Below are 23,804 nucleotides of genomic sequence, written 5' to 3' on the forward strand. Positions count from 1 at the left end.
TTTCTTCCAGGCTTCATATGGGAAAAATGGATCTTAGCATTCTCTATCTGGACTTAGGCATCAACTTTGCAAGCCCTCAACTTGGTCTTACAGGATTATGGTCGACTGGAGAAAGAAAAGATTTTCAGTCTATACTGGAATTGCTTTTTGAAGACGAAAGCTTTCATAAGAGCATGTACCGTCATGATCCTTTTTGTGGTCATTCAGGTATTGGTGGGTTCAAGTACGGGAATCGCAAGTCCGGTTTTATTCGGGTCTCCGCGTACTCCCATGCAAAACAGCCTTTTTACAGCCGTAGTACATATGGAGAGAGACATGGCAAAGATTTTGATGCTGACGACGTATTCAAGGTATCCCCAGGATTTATTAAGCATGTAGTAAGTAATTATTTTATTATGTAAACCGGGCTGTAGCTTACTTTAATATTTAGGCCAGGATGAAGCACTGTTTGTCATTGATGAAGTATAAGTCATATGGAGTGCGATTGGAAGTGCGCTTCACAGCGAATCATTGGGATGCACTATATAATCATACTATGGATTTGGCCAAGTATGTAATTGACATCGTACATATAAATATTTAACGCTATTTCTTTAGAAACCATCTTCAAGCACATGTCAATTGGTACAAGTCTCATGCTCTTTCATCCTTTGTTGAAAAGCGTCTGGACTCTTTAGTTGCTTTAGCAAAAAACATCCATAGTCAGAAAAATTCTCGGTATACAGCACGGCAACTTACAGGTGTAGCACTCATTGCCTTTATGCTGTCTTCATTGGTACACCGACCATCTGATCGTAGCTGGTGGAAGCCATTCGCAGATCAATTGAAAGCGAAACGGTGCCGCAAGTCCATGGCTTTGTTCACACCTGATCTCTTTCGGTTATCTGAGGATGGTTCCCGCTGGTCATGTACGGTGAGCTTAAGGCAGAGTTTAGATGGTGTCTTGCATAAGGACATCATCAACAAAATGACACCTGAGCTTGCTGATGGAATTGAATTGCCTGAATGGCATTACCGCATGCCAACCCTCTTTGCATTGACAGAAGCTGTAGATTTGAAGTTTGACCTTGGTTTGTATGCTCCGCATATAAATTTATCTAGCAAGGAGAATTACTACTGGGATCGTGCTGTGCTTTTTCTAAGTCATTATGGTCTAAGCGATACTTCGGTAGAGCCTTTTGTCAACTTGATCCTGCATGAAGTCCTATGCAAATTTTCAAAATGGAACAAGTATTGCAAGGATAAACGATCATATCAAACACTTATGGCATATGGCTCCAACTTTTTTTGTGATAAAGAGTATCTAAAGGACATTTTAAAGGTATCATCTTAAACATTTGAGTAGTTTTTTAGCTAAATCTTTGATAGAATGATCATTATACCTTAGCAAAAACCCCTCACGTAAGAAGACAAATAGAGGACCTACTCCTTCCTGGATATGGTCAAATATTAGAAAATCCTGAGTCTGTTGCTTTTCAACATGCATCAAGTTCATGGAAATTGTTACAAGCTCGGGCATGCTACATTATACTATGCATTAACAACCCACATTTAAAATCAGACCTCATCAGATTTCGCCCAGCTATGCTCAAATATATCTATGAAAACTTTGAGTTTATCCCAAAAATTGCAAAGGACAGAATATGGACTGTAAAAAAAGGGCTACTGTTTTATGAAATTTAATTTTTTTATGTATATTATGTCTTTTTATGCTTTTTCTTCTTTTATTTTCAATATGCAATAAATAACAATAAACACCCATCAATATGTATTATTCCTTCTTTTAAATCTTTCATTGTCTCTCTCACTTATAGCCATTTTTTGATCCAACGAAACATCTTGGTAGCCACTGTGTAGCAGACATCATGCTTTAAACGAAGAGCGTTGTTGTTGTCCTTTATAGTTTATGTTGTCATTTGCCTGTAGATCCGTTGGACATAAGCACCTTCTAATACGTCACATTAACTATAATATGTTTTCATGAATTGGAAAAGGCAAACATGAACTATTGTAAAGCGACCAGCTGTATCAAAAGTATAGTGAGCTGCGCTATGTCGCGCTACATAAGTTATAACCATCTAATTGTTAACATTGTAACACGCTTCTAGTTTGAGAGAAGCTATTGTAACCACGATGGTTTCTATACAACGTCTACAACAGTAGATGAAAGAATATGAGCAACCATTTTGTGGTAGGGGCATTTTTTACTCCAACCAAAAGCCCAATGCAAACTGCTGGCTTGAGCCCCAAGTATCATATCTTTGAGGTAGTACAGTGGGTGGAAAAATGGTTCCAATGTTTTTGATTTGCAACTTTAAAGCTTTATATCTTTGGAACTACAAATGGTAACGGCTCACAAAAACATGCATTTTTTAGCGCATTTACAGCTAATATTACTGAAAAAAAAATTTGCGTGTATTGTTACACAATCGGGAAAAATTAAGACTAAATACAAAAACCAACATTGGAACCATTTTTCCACTACAACTGTACAGTGGGTCAAAAAACTGCACCAACGCAACTCAGTTTTTCGAAAATACCAGTATAGCTTTGTCAGTTTAACAGTAAGCATTACGAAACTTGGAACAAAAAGAGTTACTACTGTTGCTATTTATTGACAAAAGTTTCAAAGTCAGACGCGGAGTATTGAGCTACAGAGCACTCAGCAAAAAGAGGAGGTCAGTTGGTGCAGTTTTTTGACTTTTAAAATGAAAAGGTATTTGATATCATATGTCTGGACTGAGACTATTCCGGCAGATTTAATCTAACTTTTATTATACCTTGTCACACTAGGAGCTTTAAAATAAAGTTTTTTGCAATTGTTTTCTTTTTTTTTCTTTTATACTTTACCCAAAGCCATCGTACATCGTCAGTATCCAACCATCATTAGAAATGCCCAAAAAGCTTCCATCCGATATTCAAAACAGTATCAAAGCATTATTAGAGAACAGTGCTGACCCTGCAGTCATTGGGAAACGTGTCGGAGTGCATAGAAATACCGTCAATAGGTATGCAAATAAGTGGATACACGATAGAATACGTAAAAGAGGAGGTAGACCGAGCATTGTGGCCGAGTCAACACGTCGATACATCAAGAGACAAGTGCTCACAGGTTGTTTGAAGACTGTCAAGGATGTGCAAATGAAGTTGGAGGAGCTTGGACACCCTATGTCGTATCAATCGGCAATTAATGTCTTACATTCAGTTGAAATTTATGCTGAGATCAAAAAGAAAAAGCCATTATTGACTGAAAAGCACAAGAAGGCTCGATTAGCATGGGCAAAAAAGCATCAATATTGGACAGTACATGATTGGCGACGTGTCATCTTTTCTGATGAGACGAAAATCAACATTTGGGGCTCTGATGGTTGCAAGTATTATTGTAAAAGAAAATGTGATCGTTTACAGCCTCACCATATCGACGTTACTGTGAAGCATAGAGGAGGTGGTCTCATGTTATGGGACTGTATAACCAGCGAAGGACCTGGATACGCATGTCAGATCTATGATGGTACCATGAACTCAGAGTTATACCAAGAAACCCTTGGTACAAGTCTACAAGACACTATGGAGTATTATGGTCTTAACTGGGAAACGTCAATATTTCAGCACGACAATGATCCTAAACATCGATCAAAGTCCACAACACAATGGATGAAGGATATTAGCATGATTTACATTGATGATTGGCCATCACAAAGTCCAGATCTTAATCCTATTGGACATATATGGCATCATTTGAAGTTAAAGCTGAGCATGTATGACAATAGGGAGACCAGCATCCATGAGCTGTGGCAAAGAGTCGAAAATGAATGGAATTCGTTTACTAAGAAACAATGCATCAAATATATAGACAGTATGCCCGACAGAATACAAGCAGTGTTAGCAGAAAAGGGCGGATCCACTAAATATTAAAAAAGTCAAAAAACTGCACCAACCGACCTCCTCTTTTTGCTGAGTGCTCTGTAGCTCAATACTCCGCGTCTGACTTTGAAACTTTTGTCAATAAATAGCAACAGTAGTAACTCTTTTTGTTCCAAGTTTCGTAATGCTTACTGTTAAACTGACAAAGCTATACTGGTATTTTCGAAAAACTGAGTTGCGTTGGTGCAGTTTTTTGACCCACTGTAGATAAGTTTATTTGTTAATTGGTGGAGCTTCCGCCGGAGTTTTTTGGCTAATTATGAGTCATAATATTCCGACTATCGCCGAAAAAGCCTATGTGACTTATAAAATTAATTTATCCCCTGTCAAACATTTTTTTTTCTTTTTCTTTCTTTATATATCGAAGCTTTAAGGTACCACTACACATATGGTTCGCGCTCTCTCTAAAAACAAGCAAGAAAACATCAAATCGTTGGTTTTACAGAACAAGCCATATTCAGTGATAATGGAACGTATTCCAAACTTAAAAAAATCCACCTTAAGCAGATATGCCAACAAGTTTTCTCCTGGTAGAGTAACAGCAAACCCTGGTAGAAAGGCTGTTTTAAGTGTTACCACCAAGTCTTATATACGTAAGCAGATTATTAATGGTACCCTCAAGACTGTGAAGGCTGTTCATAAGTATCTAGTATGCACTGGCCACACTATCAGTTACTCGGGCACCATTAAGGTTATGAAAAGCATGAACTTCCATGCTAAAATAAAGGTAAAAAAGCCTTTATTGACTAAGGTTCAGAAAGCAAGACGACTAGCATGGGCGGAAGAGCACAAAAACTGGACAAGCGATGACTGGAGACGTATGGTATTCAGTGACGAAACAAAAGTTAATGTTTACGGCTCAGATGGTTGCAAGTACTATTGGAGTCGACCTGATGATAAACTTCAACCCCATCATCTCGACTTAACAGTTAAAGAAGGGGGTGGTAGCATTATGGTATGGGGTTGTATTACCTATGACGGACCTGGTTATGCATGCTGGATTAGTGAAGGCACAATGAAGGCTTCTGATTACGTCGGAATACTTGGTACAACCCTTATGGACAGCCTTGAGTACTATGGTTACCATCCTCAAGACATCTATTTTCAGCAGGATAACGATCCTAAACATACGTCTAAGCTAGCTAAGCAATGGTTCAAGGACAACAACTTCAAGTGTGATCATACCTTCAACTGGCCTTCACAAAGTCCAGATCTAAACCCAATAGAGCACATCTGGCACCACCTTAAGCTCAAGTTAAGTGCCTATGATACTAGGGCAAAAGGTGTGCATGAATTATGGAATCGTGTTGAAAAAGAATGGTCTACTTTTACAGCAGAAGACTGTAGGAGATACATAAATAGTATGCCAGATCGTTGTAGAGCTGTAATTGCTGCGAAAGGCGGTCATACAAGATATTAATAAAATAATGCACATAGTGGAAAAATGGTTCCAATGTTGGTTTTTGTATTTAGTCTTAATTTTTTTTCCCGACTATGTAACAATACACGCAAATTTTTTTTTCAGTAATATTAGCTGTAAATGCGCTACAAAATGCATGTTTTTATGAGCCGTTACCGTTTGTAGTTCCAAAGATATAAAGCTTTAAAGTTGCAAATCAAAAACATTGGAACCATTTTTCCACCCACTGTATGATCTGAGCGAATGTCATCGGAAGAAGCACCCAATTATATCGAACCACCCAGCTAAACCTAGAACCTCACCGATAAAAAAGGAAAGTGCACCCCCCAACTGTATATGGCCATCAATTCACTTGAGCTCCGCCAGTAAGTTGCAGGTCACCTGATCAACCCAGGGGTCCTCCTTCAGTTGGTGTCGACTATACCCGTTCTCCACTATAGACCATTTAGCCAATCATATTTCCCGTAGCACTTCGCATAAACATATCTCCGAACCGAGTTGAATTTATCAGCCAGAATTACCAGTCACCTATCAAAAGCAAAGTGGTTTCTTGGTGTAGTTGGTTATCACGCCTGTCTAACACACAGGCGGTCGCCAGTTCGAGTCTGGCAGAAATCAATTTTTTTTTCTCGTCCGCATTGTAGCGAAGAATCTTGCAATTTTGTCATGTCTTTTGTTTTCTATTTTTTGGCAAGGTTACAATTCGTTCTTTATCAAGACTTTTGGACGAGTTACTGAAGATGACTCATGAAGTAGACAATAATGAACTTTCATCATGACTCACAAAATATAACTATTGTGACAAAGTCAAAAAATGAAAAAAGTCAAGAAAATGAAAGAAGTCAAAAAAATGAAAAAAGTCAAAAAGAAAAAAAATTAATATAAATATCCCAACTATTTAGATGAAGAAAAAGGACAGTACAGTTCTACTCACATTTTTTTTTATATTTTATTCAATAAACAGGAAACCTTCTCATAAAAAGTTCTTGATCCCTTTATTTTTTTTTTACCTTTACCTTTATTTGATCTTAATTAAAAGATCTGGTGGTCACTACAGTACCTTACTCTAAAAATTTCAAGAAAAACTTCTCTAAAACACACAGCCCAAACCAAACATACTACTGTAATTTTCTTTAATGCTAATGCTTGTTTGCGGGTTTAGGTTTTTAAGTATGTACGTTTTGTCGATAGTGACCACCAGATCTTGTTAATAGTAGATCAAACTTGTTAGAATAGGTTAAACTCTTGAGGTTTAGGAATAGGTTTACAATGAAGATTATTGACTTCAAGGGACTTCAGTATTTTAAAATAGAACACAGACCAAAGGGTTTCAATTGAACACTTGATGGATTTATTGTTTTATAAAATAAAGAAAATATAAAAAGAATATAAAATTCAAAAGTAAAGTGAAGTGAAGTCAAAATAGGGATAAGATATAAGGGTATTTATATTGTTATTTTAAAGGTTGGCTTATTGTACTTGTAAGTTGTTGTTTTGTATGGAATTTAAGCAGATGCCTGATAAGTAGTGACCACCAGATCTTATGTATAAGATCAATACGATGTTTCTTGATAAAAGTTAGAGTAAAAAGTTTAGGTAAACAGGGACTTTCTTGTTAAAGTTTGTTAATTATTGAGTAGAAATATATGATTTATTTAAACTAACTGACAATTTCTTCATAAAAAGATGGGATATACAGTAGGTCAAAAAAATGCTGCAAGGAATTGCAAAATTCATGTTTTACAGATGCTTGTCCATGAATACTGCACCAAACTATCTCAAACTTTGACTGTCTGTGCCACAATAGAAATGGCATTTATTCGTCGATTATCGGATATGGGCAATGTTTATTGGTGGAATTTGATACTGCTAAAGGTAGTATTTTAAACATCCGGTATTTTTTACTTGCTTACACATGTTTGAAATAAGGAATTTTAATACGACCCAACCGGTTGCCATCACAACTTTTCTCACTTTTGACGTGATTAGAATGCTATCTGCATTTAAGAGTGCTTACAATTCTTTTATTTTAAATTTTATATTCCCTTGTTTAAATCATTTCTCTTTTTTACCTTCTCGTCAATTGCATGCATAAATGACTGTCAGAGGAGAAAGCAAACGATCTCAAACAGACATTAACCGGATCCACATCAAAATATGATATTGCTAAGGAGACTGGATTACATGAATTAACTGTTAGTAGATACTTTATAACGTTGTTTTCAAGTAGGACAGTGAACTCAGGTGATAGACCTGCAGTAGTCTCCAAAGTGACGAAGTGGTTAATCAAAAGAAAAGCCATGCAAAGGGTTCTAAAGGCTTCCAAAGAGGTATACCGGGAGCCAGTTGGATTTGGCTACGATATCTCATACCAGTCAGAAATTAACGTACTGAAATCAATGGAGTTCCATTTTCTGATAGAAAAAAAGAAGCCATTTCAGACAAAAACGCATACGTAGCATCAGTTAGAACGGGTCAAGGAGCATCAGGATTAGGCAATGGTTGACTGACAACAAATCGTTTACTTTAATGAGACCAAGCTCAGCGTATAGGGCTTTGATGATGCTGATCACTATTGGAAACGGCCAAGTGACCTTCTTCAACATCATGACCTGGATTTTGCAATCAATCACGGTGTTGTAAACATAGTTATTTTCTATAAGATATCAGTTGTATTAAAATAAATAACGATACACAAAGATTAAACTATGATTGAACAATTCCACACTTTTCCAAATTTAGAACAATAAGATCAGTATTTGTCATCCTAGCGAGTCTAATCAATTGTCAACCCCCAAAAGTAATTAGATCAAAGTTAATTGACTGGTTATTATTTCTATTGTTCAACTTCAGATGCATATATTAGAACATCGACAAGCTTTAGCTTAATCATTGGTTCTTCAGCACGACATCGTTACCGAGTCTATATCTTTTATATCTACGCTCACAAAGAATATAAATAGATGCCAACTTTTTATCCATTAAACGGGGCTCTTTTGCAATATAAAGAAATCTGCAATAAAGAAGGATTTTAATTTTATATTGCTGCTATTGTTTTTTTGTTTAATTTTTTATTTAATCTTACGATTAAAACATTTTTTAAAATTAATCATCCTTCTGGTTCTTACCCTGGTAAACTGCTATGGAAAATCCTAAACAAGACGATCGACCCATGGAGCATGATCCATCTGATATGGAGATCGAACAAGAAAGTCAAGACCCTTCTCTTACTGAAGATGGCTCTGAAATAACCCCAACAATTAATGCCAATGCGCATGAAGAAATCAATAATCATGATGACATTGATGCTGAAGTCTCAAAACTCATACGATATAAAAAGGAAGAATATGCTCGCTTATATCAAAAACATATAATGGCTGGTGAAGAAGATCAAGCAGACGTGGCGTTCCAAAAAATGCGTAAATATGGTGCACAGTTGCTTGCCCTCTCTGGGAAATTGGTTCCTACTATATCTACTCCTGTCAAGAAGGAAATTGGTTTGCGGTTAACCCAAAATGATATACCCAAATTTCAACTCTCTTCTTGGCCTGATGTCCCATTTCCTGGTGAGAAATGTTACGAGTCAGTCGAACATTTTTTGCGGTCCTTCGAAAAGGTAATTTATTCTGCTGCCTTGGATATTCAAGAGGTTTGGCGCCGGTACCTCCCTGTTTCTTTGGCTTTCGACCATGATGATTGGATTGAAAAAGACCTAAAGAGATGTGACACATGGAATGCAGCTAGAATTGTCTTTACGAACAAATTCTTGACTGACAACGCTAGAACAGATGCTATGCATCGACTATTTACCATGACAATGAATAAACATGAATCTGTATCCTCGTATATGACCCGATTTTTAAGCACTTGTATTGAGGCTGGGGCAAATAAAAATGATCCAATGGTAGCTGCTAGATTTAAGGCATCATTCTCTGAACCTGTTCTTGAGAAGTGTAAGACAGCTTTTGTTTTAAAAGAAAATAAGAATATACCATGGACTGTGGAGAGAGCAGCTGAAATAGCAAGAAATTTGCTAGGAGATGACCCGAGAACCTATTCAGGAGCATCCTATGCCAATGTCACCAGTGGTAGCAAAAGAATCCACACAAGTACTAGTCCTTTCGGTAGTCAAAAAAGAAACAAAGGTCATGGTTCGTCTGGTGCTTTCTTTTGTTCAAAACATGGTGGTGCTAATGCAAATCACAATGAAGATGATTGCTTTAGCAAAGCAAACAAGAAAAATGATGCTGCGTCGACCATAAAAAATAAGTATTATGGCAATAAAAATTTTCCTCAAAAAGCAAGCACAAGTAAACCCTGTCGATATTGTGGTAGAAGTTGGTCTCATGGCCATCAATGTCAAGAATACGCAGATTATAAAAGAAAACTTCATGTCGATCCAAATAGACCAAGAGATTCGGACAAGTCGATTTATGCCATTGTTCGTACTGTAAATGATGAAATTGAAAATGATCATGATATGACAGAAGCTGAAAATAATTCATATGACTGTAAGGCATTATGAAATAAAATAACTGAAGATGAAGATACTAATCCTTTTAAACTTTTGACTCCTATATTAATAGAGGGCAAGAAATTAATTGGCAAGATAGACACTGGCAGTGATATCACTTGCATATCAAAAATTTGTTTAAATAATAAATTGAATATTGACAAAGTGAATTCTGTAAATGGTTCTTTAAATTTTCTGTCTTCAGATAATAATTGTAAACGAATTGGACAAACTGATCCTCTCACTTTAACTTATATGAATAACATCTCTTTTAAACATTCTTTTGAAGTTGTAAATTTTAATGAGACAATGACACAAGAATTTGATGTCTTGCTTGGAACTGATGTTCTGGGAAAGATGAATATCGGTCTTACTGGAGTAGCATACAAGTACCCAGGTAATGAAGATGATTATTCAAATAGATTAAAGGAAGACGCACAATTTCTTAATATGAATTTTGATGCCAATAATGAGATTGAACCTAACAACTCACCCTATGGTACCGAAGATCAACAAAGGCAATTCATGGCTTATATCCAGAATGCAATTGATGACAACCAAAATATTCCTGCTGGATCTTTCTGCACAGTACCAGAATCTGTAGTAGAATTACCAATGGAAAAGGGAGCAAAGTCCTTTAAGAGACAATATCCGATTGCTCACCGACAAATGCCTGAATTGGAAGAGCAAATAAATGAATGGTTAAAAGCAGGTATCATTAAAGAGAACCGCGCTAACACATCCTTTAACAGTCCTTTATTAATGGTACCAAAGAAAGATGAGAACAATGAGATAACGAGCCACAGAGTATGTTTAGATGTTCGTGGTATCAACAAACTAATCCCTGATGTCGTTTATCCTGTTCCAAAAATAAGAAGCATATTTGATAACTTAGCTGGTGGTGAAGTATTCACTAAGATTGACTTGAAAAATGCATAAAATAGTTTCCTTGTAGCCCCTAAAGATCAACACAAACTCTCCTTCCAATTTAAGAATCGAACATATACCTTTCAAGGATGTTGTTTCGGTCTAAAGACAGTTACTGCAATATTCTGTAAAGTGATGAAAATACTCTTCGCAGATATGGATTTCATTGAAACCTATGTTGATGACTGTGTAATCAAAGGAACAGCTGATAATCATGCTTCAAATGTAAAAAAGGTGATTGAACGATTAACTTCCGTCAACCTAAAAATCAATGTAAAGAAGTGCAGTTGGTATCAACGATCAATTTATCTTTTAGGATTTGTAGTTGAGAGTGGTGGTATCATCAAAGTAGATCCACGCCGCCTAACAAACATCGATAGTTGGCCTATACCACGCAATAAAAAAGAAGTGATGCGATTAATGGGCATTGTATCATATATGAGAGACTTTATACCTTTAATCTCTCGTGTAGCTGCACCTATCGACAGACTTCGTAATGATCCTGATGTACAAAACAACTGGACCCAAGAACACACTGATGCATTCATTGCTTTAAAAGAGATTCTAAAGTCAAAGACACTGTTGCACACTCCAGACTTGTCAAAGAAATTCTATGTGGCTACTGATGCCTCACAATATGGTGTTGGTGCAGTATTGACCCAAAGAGATGAGCTGAATAGAACTTTACACATTGCATTTGCATCCAAATCTTTGTCACCCTCTCAACGTAAGTGGAATACAACTAAACGTGAACTGTACGCGGTAGTGTTTGCACTAGAAAAATATCGTGAGTTTTTATGGGGAAATAAATTTGAATTACGTACTGACCATAAGGCTTTAATGTATTTACATACCCAAGAACAAGCAAACCCTATGATGATAGGCTGGTTAGAAACTTTACTAGATTTCAACTTTGATGTAATTCACATACAAGGCATTCTCAATCAATTACCAGACTTACTTTCTAGACTTTATGAACCTTGCTTGAATAATGAGTTCATGCTGGGAGGGGGTGATGCTGCGCAAAAAGAAAATAAAAAAGAAAAAAAGGAAATTAAAAATAAAAATCAAAATAAAATAAAAGTTAAAAGACAGACAAACTATATAGCAAAGAGACACAACTTGATCTATAGTCAGGACAAGAAACTAAATGTGCTAGCTGTGAAAATAAAAAATAAAAAGTTTGCTAATAATCCCACAACTGACTATATGACTCCTCCACCTGAGAAGAGAGCACGTCTACTTGAAGATGCTCATACCTTCGGACACTTCGGTAGCACGAGTATTGTGGAGCAGTTACATTCACAAGGACTTCATTGGAATAATATTTATAAAGATGCTACTGAGACAATCAAATCATGTATTGAATGCCAGAGACACAATATAAGCAAGAAAGGTTATCATCCTTTAAAGAATATTCTTGCATATCTACCATTTGACCATATTGGAATTGATCTGTTAGGACCTTTACCTGTTACGGCAAATGAAAATGTCTATGTCCTTGTGATGATAGATGTATGTACCAGGTACATCATACTGCGTCCATTAAAAAATAAACAAAGTGACACTGTAGCAAAAGAATTAATAAAAATCTTTGGTGACTATGGCATACCTAAAATCATTCAAAGTGATAACGGCAGAGAGTTTAAGAATAGCCTCATGCACTCATTATCCAAGCACCTAGGAATAGATCGCAGATACAGTACAGCCTTTCACAGTCGAGGTAATGGCGTGAGCGAGAGCGCTGTAAAGACGACATTAAACACTATAAGAAAAATGGTTAATTCCAACAGCAATGATTGGGACGATGTATTGCCAATTGTCCAACTAGCGTCGAATTATAAAATAAGACACCGTTCAAAGAGTGCTCCATTTTCTTTGATGTTTGCTCGAAGACTTAATAGCTTTGAGGACTACGGTGATCAGAGTATAGCTGATACGATTCCTAATAGACCTGTTACAGAACAAGAGCTGATTGAGAGAACTGATCGCATGTACCAGATTGTGTTTCCTGCCATTCGTGAAAGAACACAGAAGATCATAGAGGAAGCAAGCAAGAGGTTCAATGACAAAAATATGATCATAGATCTTCCGAAGGATACTGCAGTTATGGTTAGATTACCAGGACGGACTAGTAAGCTGTCACCTCTTTATGAAGGGCCTTACATTGTCGTTCGAAAAACTCAAGGTGGTTCCTATGTCTTAAAAGATGAGCAAAATGAACTGTTACATCGTGAATATGTCCCATCAGAACTCAAGGTAGTCTCTATTGACGAAACAGCTATAGAAGATACATACTATGAAGTTGAGGATATTAGAGATCACAGAGGCGGTCCAGGACAAAGAGAATACCTTGTAAAATGGGCTGGTTATGGTGAAAGAGAGAATACGTGGGAAAAAGCATCATCCTTCTCCAGCACAGTACCCATTGATAAATATTGGCTTAAGAGAAAAGAGTTGAAGGAATTAGAGCAAGCACGAAAGCAAAAGATGATAGCTAATGAAAAAGACTACACTAAAAAGACTTCTGCTAGACCTAATGTGACTGAAGAAAACAAGAACCATAAAAGAAAGGACATGGTACAAGATAGCACAGTCCTTAGAAAAAGTAAAAGAATAAGAAACAATAGAAACTAAAAAAAAAAAAAAAAAAAGTTCATGTAGCAGAGCGGCCGCTGACTTCATAAACTTGCTGAGCATCAAGATACATAAATTAACCAATAAGAAAATAACATTTAGTATCTGCATGAATGCCGACCTGACTATTGTCAAGTCTGGGGGAGGATAATGTTGTAAACATAGTTATTTTCTATAAGATATCAGTTGTATTAAAATAAATAACGATACACAAAGATTAAACTATGATTGAACAATTCCACACTTTTCCAAATTTAGAACAATAAGATCAGTATTTGTCATCCTAGCGAGTCTAATCAATTGTCAACCCCAAAAGTAATTAGATCAAAGTTAATTGACTGGTTATTATTTCTATTGTTCAACTTCAGATGCATATATTAGAACATCGACAAGCTTTAGCTTAATCATTGGTTCTTCAGCACGACATCGTTACCGAGTCTATATCTTTTATATCTACGCTCACAAAGAATATAAATAGATGCCAACTTTTTATCCATTAAACGGGGCTCTTTTGCAATATAAAGAAATCTGCAATAAAGAAGGATTTTAATTTTATATTGCTGCTATTGTTTTTTTGTTTAATTTTTTATTTAATCTTACGATTAAAACACACGGAGCTAGCAAAATGATGCCCTGGGGTTGTATAATCTCTGAAGGACCAGGATATACTTGCTAAATTTACGATGGAAACTTGAACTCGGGTGTTTACCAGCATATTTTGAACACTACGCTTCGTGATACTATGAAGTACTACAATTTCGACTGGTCCAACGTTTAATTTTAGCATGACAATGACCCAAAGCACAAGGCATAATTTACAATGGCCTAGTTATGTAGTAACCAAGAGAGCTATATTAACGATTGGCCAGCTCAGAGCCCGGACTTAAATTCAATCGAGCACGTATGGCATCCATTGAAGTTGTAGCTCAATTATTACGAACGTAGAGCAAAGAACACAGATGTGCTTTGGGAACGAGTTGATGAAATATGAATTGACTTCGATAAATAACTTTGCCAAAGGCATGTAGATAACATTTTGAAAAGAATTCAAGAGGTTATTAATAAAAAAGGAGGGTCAACTAAATATTAATAAATAAGTTCATTCCGTTCAAATTTTCATTTTTTCAAATTTTCAAATTGCGCGCCTCATATTTCCTTCAATACTTATCCAATAGGGCTTAAACTCTTTCGGATTTTTCAAGACATGTAGAAGATTTACTATGTGGGAACAGAGGCAGTTTGTGCCATTGTAACAGGATGTGCGCTACAAAAACCAAGAAAAATGGATTCCTTGCAGCAGTTTTTTGACCTACTGTATATGTTTTTGGTTTTCTTGATTTTGTGCTGTTTTTGGGTTTTTGTGTTTTTCCTTTGAATTGTGAATTTTGTTGAGTTTTTCAATTTCATTGAGTTATCAAAATTTTTGAGAATATGAACTTAGTTCAAATCCGAACTTTCTTTGACAAGTGGTACAATTTGACTAAAAGGATCTATGATTTCGTCACATTATTCTTGTGACCAGCATTGTTCTCTTGATCTAAAATTTCATCATTTGTGCTGTAATTTTTCTTCCTTTAATGGCTTGTAAGAGTTTATGGTTTTGAAATAGTATAAAGTTGATAAAAAGAATAAAAAAAAATAAGACTTGAGTTAAAGTATTGATAATGGATTCGCTTGTTATGAGTGACCACCAGATCTTGCTAAGTAGATCAGACTTGTTTGTAGTAGTTTAATAAAAGGTTTGAAAGTGTTTACAATGAAGATAATTTGCTTCAAGGGACTTGTCTTGCTTGTGTTTTAAGAGAGTTATCCCAAAAGATTCAGAGATAAAGATACTTGATTTATTGGTTATTTATATATAAAAATATAACAAAGAGAAGTTAACATAAGTAAAGATAAGAGAAGTCAAGAGAAGTAAAATAGAAATAAAAATTTGTCTATTATATAGACAAAAGAAAATAAGGTTTCATTTTTGAAGTAAGGTTCGACTTTTGAAATAAGATTTGATTTTTAAAATAAGGTTCAAATATTGAATAAGGTTCAAAAAATTTGAATTGATTCAGTATAGGGATTCACAAGACGCAGTCATCATTGGCATCAATATTATTATTTGCTTCGTCACAGTGCTACTGTGAAATCTTTATATTTCAGGGTTTAGATAGGATTGAGGTAAGTTGTTAATATAATGTATCGTGTTTTGAATAAGGTGTTGAATATAATTTGTATCCAAAGAAGTAAAATTGAATAGATGTATGTTTGAGTGTAAGTGACCACCAGATCTTATTAAGTTGATCAGACTTGAATTGAATAAAAAGAATAAAGGTAAAGTAAAGATAAAATAAAAGGGATTTACAATGAAATATAAGTTTCAAGGGATTATTGGTGTTGTATAATGGTTTAAATAATAAAGGAAAAGGTAAAAACAAAGATCAAGAAACAGTTTGGGTACTTTTTGAGACTGATCTTTATTTCAGTTTAAGTTTTTTTTAAAAATTATTCTAATTAAAGGCAGGTATTTATATCTTATTGAGTGAGTGGCTTGATATCTTCTATTGTGATCGTTCTTCTAATATTCAGGTACTTTAGCAAGTATTATCTATAATTATGATTATGAAAACTTTTCATTTGTTCTTTTGTATGTCTGTCATAGATTATCTTTTATTCTGGGAATTCCTCACTGAATTGAATAACGTTATTTTACGCGTTATTTCAATTATGTGAAAGATTAGCAATATTCCTGACATTGGATTGGATTTGGTTATTTTAGTTGATACGTCTTCTTATCAAAGAACTCTCATGAATACAATACATATTCTAAAAGAACATGTTTAATTGGAATTGATTGTATGATCTTATTTAAATAAACTTATATTTTATTTTAATTATGATCTTGTATTAAGACTTATATTTATTAATGTCAACTACAATCAGTTACTGTTCTACAACAATTGGTTCTTCCTATTTATACAAATAAAATAAAGAGATATTTGGATTCAAAGGATATTTATTGTGATAAAGTAAGGTAATGTAAAATAATAGGTAAGATAATAGGGTAAGATAATAATAATAATTGAAATATTTATAAAAAGATACTGATATTTATATGTTTTTTGATTTTCATACTTTTATGCTGTTTTTGGTTTTTCTTTTGTTTTCTTCTTTTTTTTTGTTGTCCTTGAATTCCTTTGCTATTAGCATAGCATCGTTTGCTATTGAGATAGCATCTCTCCTATAACCATAGGGGTTTCCTTTTTCGTGTTTCGTGTGTTACACTACACTAAAAAAACTTGACTGTATATTTTTTTTTTCTTTTTGACTTCTTTGTCACAGCGCAACAATAAAATAAAAAGATATGACACACGACATCGTTAAATAAACAAAAAGATTTTCCGGCCTACCAGATTCGAACTAGTGACCTAAAGATGACAGATTAACTACAGTCTTCCGCTCTACCAACTGAGCTAAGGCCGGCTTGCAGACGTGATATGTGCTATGTTGGTCAGGACCGCTTCCTTTTTCCAAATGAAACACCGATGGGTCCGGGAGAAGATGACCGGAATAGACTAGAGTATGGACCGGAAGGTTATTTGGCCCTGAGTGGTGGTCGTGCTGAGACTGAAATGAAGGTGGAAGTTAAGGGTCCTAAAGAGGGTCCTTATCCTAATGCTTGATCAGTCGCTAATGAAGATGGTAATGGTGGCCTTATGTATTTTTTGAAGAATAATGGTGGTCCCATTAAATTGTAGATGTATAACGGAGTGGCTAGCAGCCAATGAAAAGTATAAAAGGATGTTTGATTTTTATTGAATAAAGGATATACAGTCTTCTCTTTTTTCTTTTTATTATATTTCTTTTTACACTTACTTTACGCCTTTAAAGTCAATACTAGTTCTCTTTTTCCTGGTTACTGTTTTAAATTTCAAGCTATTCAAGGTAAAGCATAACCAGGGGAAAAGCATACAGTAGGTCAAAAAACTGCTGCAAGGAATTGCAAAATTCATGTTTTACAGCTGCTTGTCCATGGATACTGCACCAAACTATCTCAAACTTTGACTGTTTGTACCTCAATAGAAAGTGCGTTTATTCGTCGATTATCGGATATGGGCAATGTTTATTGGTGGAATTTGATACTGCTAAAGGTAGTATTTTAAACATCCGGTATTTTTTACTTGTTCACATATGTTTGAAATGACGAATTTTAATACGACCCAACCGGTTGCTATCATAATTTTTCACATTCTTGACGAGATTAGAATGGTGCCAGTACATAAAAGCGCTTACAATTCCTTTATTTTAAATTTTATATTCCCTTATTTAAATTATTTCTCTTTTTTACCCTATCGTCAATCGCATGCCTAGACGGCTGTCAGAGGAGAAAGTAAACGATCTCAAACAGGCATTAACCGGATCCACATCAACGTATGATATTGCCAAGGAGACTGGATTACATTAATCAACTGTTAGTAGATACTCTAGACGGCTGTTTTCAAGTAGGACAGTAAACACAGGTGGTAGACCTACAGTAGTCTCCAAAGCGACGAAGCGGTTAATCAAAAGAAAAGTCATGGAATGGGTTCTAAAGGCTTCCAAAGAGGTATACCGGGAGCCTGTTGGATTTGGCTACGATATCTCGTACCAGTCAGAAATTAACGTACTGAAATCAATGGAGTTCCATTTTCTGATAGAAAAAAAGGAGCCATTTCAGACAAAAGTGCATACGTAGCATCAGTTGAAATGGAACAAGGAGCATCAGGATTGGGCAATGGTTGACTGACAACAAATCGTTTACTTTAATGAAACCAAGATCAACGTATAGGGCTTTGATGGTGATAATCACTATCGGAAAAGGCCAAGTGACCTTTTTCAACATCATGACCTGGATTTTGTAATTCAGCATGAAGCTAGCAAATTGATGTCCTGGTGTTGTATAACGTCTGAAGGACCAGGATATGCTTGCTAAATTCACGATGGAAAGTTGTACTCGGGTGTTTACCAGCATATTTTGAACACTACGCTTTGTGGTACTATGAAGTACTACAATTTCGACTGGTCCAACGTTTAATTTTAGCATGACAATGACCCAAAGCACAAGGCATAATTTACAATGGCCTAGTTATGTAGTAACCAAGAGAGCTATATTAACGATTGGCCAGCTCAGAGCCCGGACTTAAATTCAATCGAGCACGTATGGCATCCATTGAAGTTGTAGCTCAATTATTACGAACGTAGAGCAAAGAACACAGATGTGCTTTGGGAACGAGTTGATGAAATATGAATTGACTTCGATAAATAACTTTGCCAAAGGCATGTAGATAACATTTTGAAAAGAATTCAAGAGGTTATTAATAAAAAAGGAGGGTCAACTAAATATTAATAAATAAGTTCATTCCGTTCAAATTTTCATTTTTTCAAATTTTCAAATTGCGCGCCTCATATTTCCTTCAATACTTATCCAATAGGGCATAAACTCTTTCGGATTTTTCAAGACATGTAGAAGATTTACTATGTGGGAACAGAGGCAGTTTGTGCCATTGTAACAGGATGTGCGCTACAAAAACCAAGAAAAATGGATTCCTTGCAGCAGTTTTGTGACCTACTGTATGTGCTGTGTTGGCCAGGACCGCCTCGTTTTCCCAAATGAAACACCGATGGGCACTGCACCCAAACATGATTATCCAGATTGATAAAGGTTATCTTTTTTAATGATGGTAATTCTATTAAAGGAATGAGAACGTGGATTTCAATGTTAGAAGCCTGATTTTTATATCAAAAGAAAGCTCGAAAAAAATAGATTTTAAATCTATAAAAATTGTTGTATCCACACAACTAATAAAGTGAACATTCATGGATAAACTTGGATACTACAGAATTATAGTCTAACCAGATCTCTATTAATAAACGTGAGAATTCTGCAATAGCCAATCTTGCCCTGTTGTTCTACCAGCGTTCTAAAAGACTATATCGGAACCTGATTACAACAACGGCAGTTCAATCCTATTCTATAATTATCGTTAGATCAATAGTTTAATTACTTCATTGTCCCTTGATTCGTCAAGTAGACAGCGGCTATTGATTATCCACTATCCTTCCTTATATTCCATATCATTCTTTTAACCGATCAATTGAAATAGCGGTAAAGACCCAGACATTCAAAAAGTATAAATACCCTCAATATTTTTTATTAATAAAGTCATAAATAATCTTTAGTTTCACAACTATCGTCTTTTTGTAGTTTTTGTCTTCTATTTCATATTTGGCAAAACAAAAATAAACGAAAATATATACAGTGACCCACAAAATTGACCCAATGTTTCGTGATTTTCTCTTCTAGAGCTTGTAGAACCATAGTTATTAAGCTAATGTACATTTTGTTTTATATCATTCGATAGCCAAAGTCATATAGAGCCATATAATGTTATGCAAATTCAGATTAAAACAGCGCTGACGGAGACAGAAGGATTAAAAAACAAGCGGTGCATTGGGACAATTTTGTGGCACTTTTGAAAAAAAACGAAAAGCGATGAAACATCGACCTACAAGTTGTACAGATGTACCAAACTGTTTACAAATGCACATCGTATGACTCTAAGTTGATCTTTACTCATTGCTGAATTTTTAATCTCCTACTGATTTATTACTCGCCCATTATATCTCAACATGAAACAAGTCTCTCGAGATACAGTTGTTCGAGCAATTTCTCTACTTAAACAAGGTAAGTCGGTTCGGGAAGTGGAAGGTGTTACTGTTTTAAGTAAGAGTATGGTTGGGAGACTCCGAAAAACCCATTGCTTTGGACTTCATAAGCCAAAATGTGGCCGACGCAAGATTCTATCTGCTGCTGATGAGCGTTATTGTGTGCGCCAAGTGACCAAAACCCGCATGTCTAGTGCAACAAAGGTGGCTAAGGAGCTAGAAAAAGACACCGGAAGAAAAGTAAGTGCTGAAACCGTGTGCAGAACCTTTCGCAAGGCCGGCCTTGGTGCGATTGAGAAGCCAAAGAAGCCTTTGCTTAGTGCTAAAAACATCCAGAAGAGGCTTTCTTGGTGTATGGCTCACAAGGATTGGACAATAGATGATTGGAAACGTGTTGTTTGGTCGGATGAGACAAAGGTCAACATATTCAACTCGGATGGACGGACCTGGACTTGGATTCGATCCGGAGAAAGCCTGAAATCGTATCATGTGAAGATGACTGTAAAACACGGTGGAGTGTGTCGTATCCCAACATACTTTAAACATGATTCATATTCAATTTATAAGAAATCAGAGTAATGAATGCTTTACAAAGATTTATTACAGTCTTTTCTCTATTATTCGGTCATAACTAATTCCACTCCTTTAACTCAATGCAAGCTTTTAATATAACTCCTGATGCAATGCAACATAAATGAAAGATCAGATCTACTTAAGAAATAATTATAAAACAGTCCACTTGCATAACCAGGAACAGATCCTCACATTAAAACTTATTGACACTAGATCTACAGTTATAATTAATTAAAGTATCTTGAAAAGGATTTAATTAAACCTCCATGAAAATAGTATAAATACCAGACATTATAATATTAAATAAAGATATAACTTTTTTCAGTCTCGTTGAATTTTATAGTCTTTTTTATTCTTACGAGATAACACAGAGTGCCATTACTTATGCTGGAGTTGGTTGGATGTGTAAAATCGATGGTAACATGGATAGAACATTGTACAAAGAGATTTTGGAGGATGAACTGGAGCATACAATTGAGTATGGAACCAATAAGCTAGGGCTAGAAAGACATCAGGTGATCTTCCAGCATGACAATGATCCCAAACATACGACTAAATTAGTAAAAGAATACCTTAAAGAGCAATCCTACAACATTCTGGAGTGGCCTGCACAGTCCCCTGACCTCAATCCAATTGAAAATATGTAGTCATTGTTAAAGAGAAGGCTGAATGATTATGAAACAGCACCAAAAGGCATGAATTAATTATACGAACGAGTAACTAAAGTTTGGTATGACTTAATGAAGCCGGAAGAGTGTCAAAAGGTTATAGAAACACTGCCTAAGCGTATAAAACAATGTATCAAGAACAAAGGACGTTGGACTGACTATTAATATCAGATAAATAAACCATTTTGTTTTTTTTCAAAAGTGCCACAAAATTGTCCCAATGCACCGCTTGTTTTTTAGCTCCTCTATCTCCGTTGGCGCTGTTTTAATCTGAAATTGCGTCACATCTTTTGCTTATACATGACTTTGGCTATTGAATGATGTACAACAAGGTGTACAGTAGCTTAATAACTATGGTTCTACAAGCTCTAGAAGAGAAAATCACGAAACATTGGGACAATTTTGTGGGCCACTGTATATGAACACGTTCACGTGGTTGATGGTTATTGTTTGCAATATTCATAGCGTGGAGTTGTTGCACTAGTACTGATAAATCCATTGGATCATTCGGCATACGATCGTGATGATTTGTTGATACAAATATCCCAGTTTGTTTGGCACTATCATACGCAATAGCGAATCTAGTTGCTTCTTCTAGGGAGCGTGGTTCCTTCGTTAAAACATGTATCCTAGCGTCATCTTTCAATCCTCGTACAAATCTGTCCAAAGCTTCATCGTCAGATACTCTAGGAAGATCCAATAATACATCTTGAAATTCATCCACATATTCAGCTACTGATCGGTTTTGTTTTATTGATGCTAGTCGATCTCTTGCAGCATGTTCCGAATACGATGGCTTGAACGAATATTCTAGATCAACTTTAAATTTTTCCCATGTTGTTGATTCTTCATTTTTCTGCAATAATTGGTTGCACCATTTCTGTGCACGATCTCGTAGAAGAGTTACACCATAGGAAATCCATCGAGTTTTTGGGACATCATAAAAATTAAGATACCTTTCCACTTCTTGAATCCATAAGTTTATGACTGCAGCATTTCTTTCTCCATTGTAGGTTGACGGCATTGGAATTCGTACATTATTCTGTTCCTTTTCTGGTTTATTATTGATTGCTGTTGCTACTGCCGAAGCAATTAATTGGGCCAAGTCTTGCATATTGATATTGTTGTTATAGTTATTGCTCATTTCTGCGTCTTCAAGTATTGTATCTTCTTCAAATGTTAGTTGCTTGTTACTATTAAGTGTAAAATTGTTTGCTAGTTGAGTTGCTAATGTGTCAAAATATTCTGCTGTTTTGGTTCCGAACTCTTGTCTCTGTTCTTTTGGATATGTCGGTATTTTACGATATAAAGTGTATTTACTTCTGAGATCTGGTGTTAATAATTTATGTACTCTTTCTTCAATTTCAAATATTTTCTGCTCTTGAGATAAGTTCCTTTTTGGATTTGACATATAACTTTCTTCTATGTTGTAAAGCTTGCTTGTTAACAACCAGATGCTACCAATTGTCGTGTTTGATCACGAATAGTCTTTTTATAGTAATTAACAAAGGTACAGATAAATTATTAAGTAGTTAAAGATTGTCTCTTTTATTTAATAAAGATAATGTATATTTATACTATTTTACATTTGCTGCGGAGGTGACGTTTGTTATGTATTGATATAATGTTGATATTGAAAGCACTGCGGATATACTGCGTCTATACTGCGTGTGATATTTGAGGTTTTATAATATAAAAAGTACTAAGTCAATCAACAAATGTAAAAATAAGTGAGACTCAAAGTAGATTGTCCTTTATTCAAGTTAAAAATATGAGGGTATTTATACTTTTCTAATCACGGCTAAATATTAATATTTACAGTATATGACTATTGATTATTAATCGATATTAGACAATGAGTTATTTATATGATTGGTATAGTTTAACATCTTCTTATCAAGAAGTAATTATTAATCCTGATCCAGGAACTTATTAGAATATTCTGGAGTGGATCGGGATTTTATTTGAAGTGGCGTAATACAATGTCCGATATTCCTAATTTGGAGGACCATTGTTCATAGTAACTTACATTATTACTTTATTACATGTGTAAATACCACACTGCGGTTGACATTTACAAGTAGAAGTATTAAAAAGGAATCTTTGTAATGTAACTTTAACGTTTTTGTTGTAATGGCCTTAAGAGTTTAGAAGTAAATTTGACTTTTCTTTAGAGTGTAAAAGAATTTGAGATCAAAGATTTGTGTTTAAATGAATAAATTTGGTTTGTTTGTAGTAAATGACCACCAGATCTTGTATTGTAGATCAAACAGTAGAAAGTAATAAAATGTTTTCTTGATAAGAGAATATAAAAGTGATACGATGAAGATAATTTAACTTCAAAGGACTTGACTTGCTTGAGTTATAAAATAAAAATAAAGAGTTTTGATAAAGAGGAACTCGATGTTTATTGGAATAAAAGATATTTTTAAAGTGAAGTTCAGTCCAG

At 35.2% G+C, this 23,804-nt stretch overlaps 11 protein-coding genes and 2 non-coding genes across 13 annotated transcripts; 9 read left to right on the plus strand and 4 right to left on the minus strand.

Annotated features, from left to right (window-relative positions):
* Positions 1–26: 26 nt before the first annotated feature.
* RO3G_15270 (uncharacterized protein) lies at positions 27–1,683 on the plus strand (the record flags this gene model as incomplete). Its single annotated transcript, XM_067669854.1, has 4 exons — positions 27–377; positions 431–549; positions 598–1,168; positions 1,369–1,683. 4 exons carry the CDS (start codon positions 27–29, stop codon positions 1,681–1,683), a joined length of 1,356 nt encoding a protein of 451 aa, XP_067525955.1.
* A 1,209-nt stretch (positions 1,684–2,892) lies between these two features.
* RO3G_15271 (uncharacterized protein) lies at positions 2,893–3,915 on the plus strand (the record flags this gene model as incomplete). Its single annotated transcript, XM_067669855.1, has 1 exon — positions 2,893–3,915. The coding sequence occupies one exon, from the start codon at positions 2,893–2,895 to the stop codon at positions 3,913–3,915; it is 1,023 nt and encodes a 340-aa protein (XP_067525956.1).
* Positions 3,916–4,312: 397 nt separating this feature from the next.
* Positions 4,313–5,344, plus strand: RO3G_15272 (uncharacterized protein; the record flags this gene model as incomplete). Its single annotated transcript, XM_067669856.1, has 1 exon — positions 4,313–5,344. One exon carries the CDS (start codon positions 4,313–4,315, stop codon positions 5,342–5,344), a length of 1,032 nt encoding a protein of 343 aa, XP_067525957.1.
* Positions 5,345–5,888: 544 nt separating this feature from the next.
* Positions 5,889–5,962, plus strand: RO3G_19193. The gene has a single exon. It is a non-coding gene; the product is annotated as a tRNA-Val (tRNA).
* A 1,042-nt stretch (positions 5,963–7,004) lies between these two features.
* RO3G_15273 (uncharacterized protein) lies at positions 7,005–7,437 on the minus strand (the record flags this gene model as incomplete). Its single annotated transcript, XM_067669857.1, has 3 exons — positions 7,005–7,137; positions 7,258–7,337; positions 7,417–7,437. 3 exons carry the CDS (start codon positions 7,435–7,437, stop codon positions 7,005–7,007), a joined length of 234 nt encoding a protein of 77 aa, XP_067525958.1.
* A 1,049-nt stretch (positions 7,438–8,486) lies between these two features.
* RO3G_15274 (uncharacterized protein) lies at positions 8,487–9,869 on the plus strand (the record flags this gene model as incomplete). Its single annotated transcript, XM_067669858.1, has 1 exon — positions 8,487–9,869. One exon carries the CDS (start codon positions 8,487–8,489, stop codon positions 9,867–9,869), a length of 1,383 nt encoding a protein of 460 aa, XP_067525959.1.
* Positions 9,870–10,214: 345 nt separating this feature from the next.
* On the plus strand, positions 10,215–10,796 carry RO3G_15275 (uncharacterized protein; the record flags this gene model as incomplete). Its single annotated transcript, XM_067669859.1, has 1 exon — positions 10,215–10,796. The coding sequence occupies one exon, from the start codon at positions 10,215–10,217 to the stop codon at positions 10,794–10,796; it is 582 nt and encodes a 193-aa protein (XP_067525960.1).
* A 426-nt stretch (positions 10,797–11,222) lies between these two features.
* RO3G_15276 (uncharacterized protein) lies at positions 11,223–13,534 on the plus strand (the record flags this gene model as incomplete). Its single annotated transcript, XM_067669860.1, has 2 exons — positions 11,223–13,392; positions 13,524–13,534. 2 exons carry the CDS (start codon positions 11,223–11,225, stop codon positions 13,532–13,534), a joined length of 2,181 nt encoding a protein of 726 aa, XP_067525961.1.
* A 3,275-nt stretch (positions 13,535–16,809) lies between these two features.
* RO3G_19194 lies at positions 16,810–16,892 on the minus strand. The gene has a single exon. It is a non-coding gene; the product is annotated as a tRNA-Tyr (tRNA).
* A 62-nt stretch (positions 16,893–16,954) lies between these two features.
* RO3G_15277 (uncharacterized protein) lies at positions 16,955–17,092 on the plus strand (the record flags this gene model as incomplete). Its single annotated transcript, XM_067669861.1, has 1 exon — positions 16,955–17,092. The coding sequence occupies one exon, from the start codon at positions 16,955–16,957 to the stop codon at positions 17,090–17,092; it is 138 nt and encodes a 45-aa protein (XP_067525962.1).
* A 253-nt stretch (positions 17,093–17,345) lies between these two features.
* RO3G_15278 (uncharacterized protein) lies at positions 17,346–17,647 on the minus strand (the record flags this gene model as incomplete). The annotated part of the gene is made up of 2 exons (XM_067669862.1): positions 17,346–17,474; positions 17,591–17,647. The coding sequence occupies 2 exons, from the start codon at positions 17,645–17,647 to the stop codon at positions 17,346–17,348; spliced, it is 186 nt and encodes a 61-aa protein (XP_067525963.1).
* A 2,431-nt stretch (positions 17,648–20,078) lies between these two features.
* On the plus strand, positions 20,079–20,693 carry RO3G_15279 (uncharacterized protein; the record flags this gene model as incomplete). The annotated part of the gene is made up of 1 exon (XM_067669863.1): positions 20,079–20,693. One exon carries the CDS (start codon positions 20,079–20,081, stop codon positions 20,691–20,693), a length of 615 nt encoding a protein of 204 aa, XP_067525964.1.
* A 972-nt stretch (positions 20,694–21,665) lies between these two features.
* RO3G_15280 (uncharacterized protein) lies at positions 21,666–22,766 on the minus strand (the record flags this gene model as incomplete). The annotated part of the gene is made up of 1 exon (XM_067669864.1): positions 21,666–22,766. The coding sequence occupies one exon, from the start codon at positions 22,764–22,766 to the stop codon at positions 21,666–21,668; it is 1,101 nt and encodes a 366-aa protein (XP_067525965.1).
* Positions 22,767–23,804: the final 1,038 nt, after the last annotated feature.

Source organism: Rhizopus delemar, genomic scaffold, assembly GCF_000149305.1.
Source record: "Rhizopus delemar RA 99-880 supercont3.16 genomic scaffold, whole genome shotgun sequence".
NCBI classification, from domain to species: Eukaryota; Fungi; Mucoromycota; class Mucoromycetes; order Mucorales; family Rhizopodaceae; genus Rhizopus; species Rhizopus delemar.